This window comes from Melanostigma gelatinosum (assembly GCF_949748355.1).
Source record: "Melanostigma gelatinosum genome assembly, chromosome: 14".
Lineage (NCBI taxonomy): Eukaryota > Metazoa > Chordata > Actinopteri > Perciformes > Zoarcidae > Melanostigma > Melanostigma gelatinosum.
The window spans coordinates 24,826,862-24,829,376 of record NC_136647.1 but is presented as its reverse complement, the minus strand read 5'-3'; the positions used below and the strand labels follow the sequence as shown (position 1 = coordinate 24,829,376).

Below are 2,515 nucleotides of genomic sequence, written 5' to 3'. Positions count from 1 at the left end.
CAAAACAATTGATATGTTGCATAACTTACATTGTATTATAAATAATTAACACGTGTAACATGTGGTTTGGGCGATACAAATGAAAGTACCTCGTGTATGTACTTATCATACAATGATCATCAATTATACAGACGCATACACATTGCTCACTAAGGCAGCTTGTTGAGGAGATAACTCGGATGAACAGACTGAGTTCGAGGCGTTTAGCTCAATTCAAGCAATAAGGTTTATTTGTAACAGAAGTATTATGTCCAGCAGTTAAGCGTGCACGGACCTAGAAAAACCCGTGCGTGAACCCGGTCGGGATGTAGAAGGGGGTGCGTGGCCTAAAACGTTTGGGAACCGCTGGTGTGATCTATCCAAATGTGCATGCAGTGTGCGCCCACAAAGTTTCCACACATTTATCAACACATTGTGTACAATCTCACTTTGACATGCTTTTTGCCATTACCAACATCCTCAGAGGTAAAGCATCCTCCACCCATTCACCATCAGACTGTAACATCCTCTGCCATAAATGTGCTTCATCTGTCGTTGAATCCATCCAGATCACTTCCACCCCGTAACTCTTCCCTGCACAGAAAGGCACAGATGAAGGTAATACTTGAATAATAAAATGAAAGGAATATTTACTTGCAGAATGGCAGTTTTATAACAAAAAACGAATGTTAGAATGATTGATTTTTATATGGGAGGCTGAATCAAAGACCCCATTCATACCTGAAAATAAAATGCGGTCTGCATGTGTTATATGTGCAAAACTAATAGAAGAAATGAATACAACCCTCACTGTGATGGGGGTGTGAGTGGATATCCCAAAACTACTCCAGACGATGCAAAGGTGTAAACGATAGTGTAATTGGATCTGGACAATATATCCAAACTCAATGTGAACTGAGTGCATCCAAATTCAGATCACACTCTTATCCCAGGTGTTCATCAAACTGTATCCCAGGTGTTCAAACTCGTATATCAAAGGTATCCAGATTGCAGCTGTTACCATGTTGAAAATAGCAACAGTGGAATTGAACCTCACCTGTCCCCAAACCAAGCCTCAGGCCGCCAATGTAGCGGTTGTTCAGTCGGTCGTGATCCCACACTGTTATCTCCACACAGGCCTCTCTGAGGTCCTCCGATCGGAAGCCATCGTACACCATGGTGTGGTTGAACATCGGGTTGGCCGTCCTCTTCACCACCCGCGTCTTCTGTCGACTTGTCCGGCTCGTGTCAGGAAGTACGGCGCTGCAGCAGAAGGAAAGGCGAAAGTCAATCACATAACTGGCTGTGCTTTGTTTGTCTTGATTGACAGAATTATGTTACATGAAATAAAAATCACCAGCAAAAAACTCTGTTGTGTGAAAGGAAATGAAATGTTTTTAAAATGTATTGGATTATTTCACAGTCATATTTTGTCCGTATTTTTTTCATAATGTTTGATTCATTTATTGAATTCTGAACACTTAAGGTGTCCGTTCAGTGACCTCCAGTTTGGATGAGGTCTTACCATTTCACAAACGGGTCGATAACGACTCCTCTGACTGGAGGAAGATTCTTGCAGTCTTTTACCCAAATCTGCACCTCACCAGTCTCCATCCTAGATGTTATTGTACCTGTGGATGCAGTCAGACCTCAATAATCGCTGAAATTCAAAGGAAAGAATTTATGAAATCTGAGGAGTCATCAGCTCACTGCGGGACGTCTGCGGCAGGAATCTCAGGGCGACTCTCATTTGTCCTCTGCTGGCCATCAGATGTGAGGGAGACGCTGTTGGACTTTGTCCTGAGACCTGAAGGATTGAGCCGAAGTGAGTAACAGTCTAACGAATCACTTCTACACCACACAGACTGTGTCTAGAGATGAATCCTTTACCCTGGCCTTTAGTGCGTATTCATTTATGTGTGTGTTACTGAAGTCCCACTCTGACATATCCAGGTCCACCTCGCCCAGGAAACTGTTCCGCCCAAAAGTGTTGTTGTGCCACACGGAGATGTTCAAAGACTGAGTTTTCAACAATTCCATTATGATTTTAAACTATGAAAGGAGAAGAAGGCCACAAAGCTGTTTGTAAAATATGGAAAACATATAATGAGAAATCTGTAAAATAATAAATATGGAATTCTTACCCTGAGGATTTCATTGTAGGTTGGGTTTAAAGATTTCTTTTTTACACTGGTTTTTCTCTTTCCCAACTTTGTCTTGTCAGGCAGAAGGTAACATTTCACATACCTGTAAGAAGACAGTGGACTTACATTTCTATTCTCTACTAGAACAAAGATTTTTAATTCTTCAAATGACTGCAGGAGGCAACTGACAAATGTCCATCTCAAATGTTTGAGCCTCTTTTCTGATCTGCCAGTCCTCCTTCTCCAACTGTCATATCATAAATATCACTGACATTCGGTCTACCTTTGCTATATACTGTATGATCAAAATGGCAAACACTCACGGGTCAGAGCAGGTCTTCTTGGTGTCTGCCACGGCCAGATCCCTGCAGTGCACCACAAATATGTGAAAC

General features: G+C 42.0%; 1 protein-coding gene across 1 annotated transcript in view; it reads right to left on the bottom strand.

Moving 5' to 3' along the window:
* Positions 1-424: 424 nt before the first annotated feature.
* The window catches only part of sytl2a (synaptotagmin-like 2a), a gene marked incomplete at both ends in the record, with an annotated part of 15,590 nt that continues 13,499 nt past the window's right edge, over positions 425-2,515 (bottom strand). Inside the window, 7 exons of the mRNA XM_079283927.1 lie at positions 425-573; positions 1,037-1,242; positions 1,505-1,610; positions 1,690-1,786; positions 1,870-2,031; positions 2,124-2,226; positions 2,447-2,515. The exon at positions 2,447-2,515 is cut by the window's right edge and continues 101 nt beyond it. Of these exons, the coding sequence (XP_079140053.1) occupies positions 425-573; positions 1,037-1,242; positions 1,505-1,610; positions 1,690-1,786; positions 1,870-2,031; positions 2,124-2,226; positions 2,447-2,515 (892 nt within the window). The remainder of the gene's footprint in view (positions 574-1,036; positions 1,243-1,504; positions 1,611-1,689; positions 1,787-1,869; positions 2,032-2,123; positions 2,227-2,446) is intronic.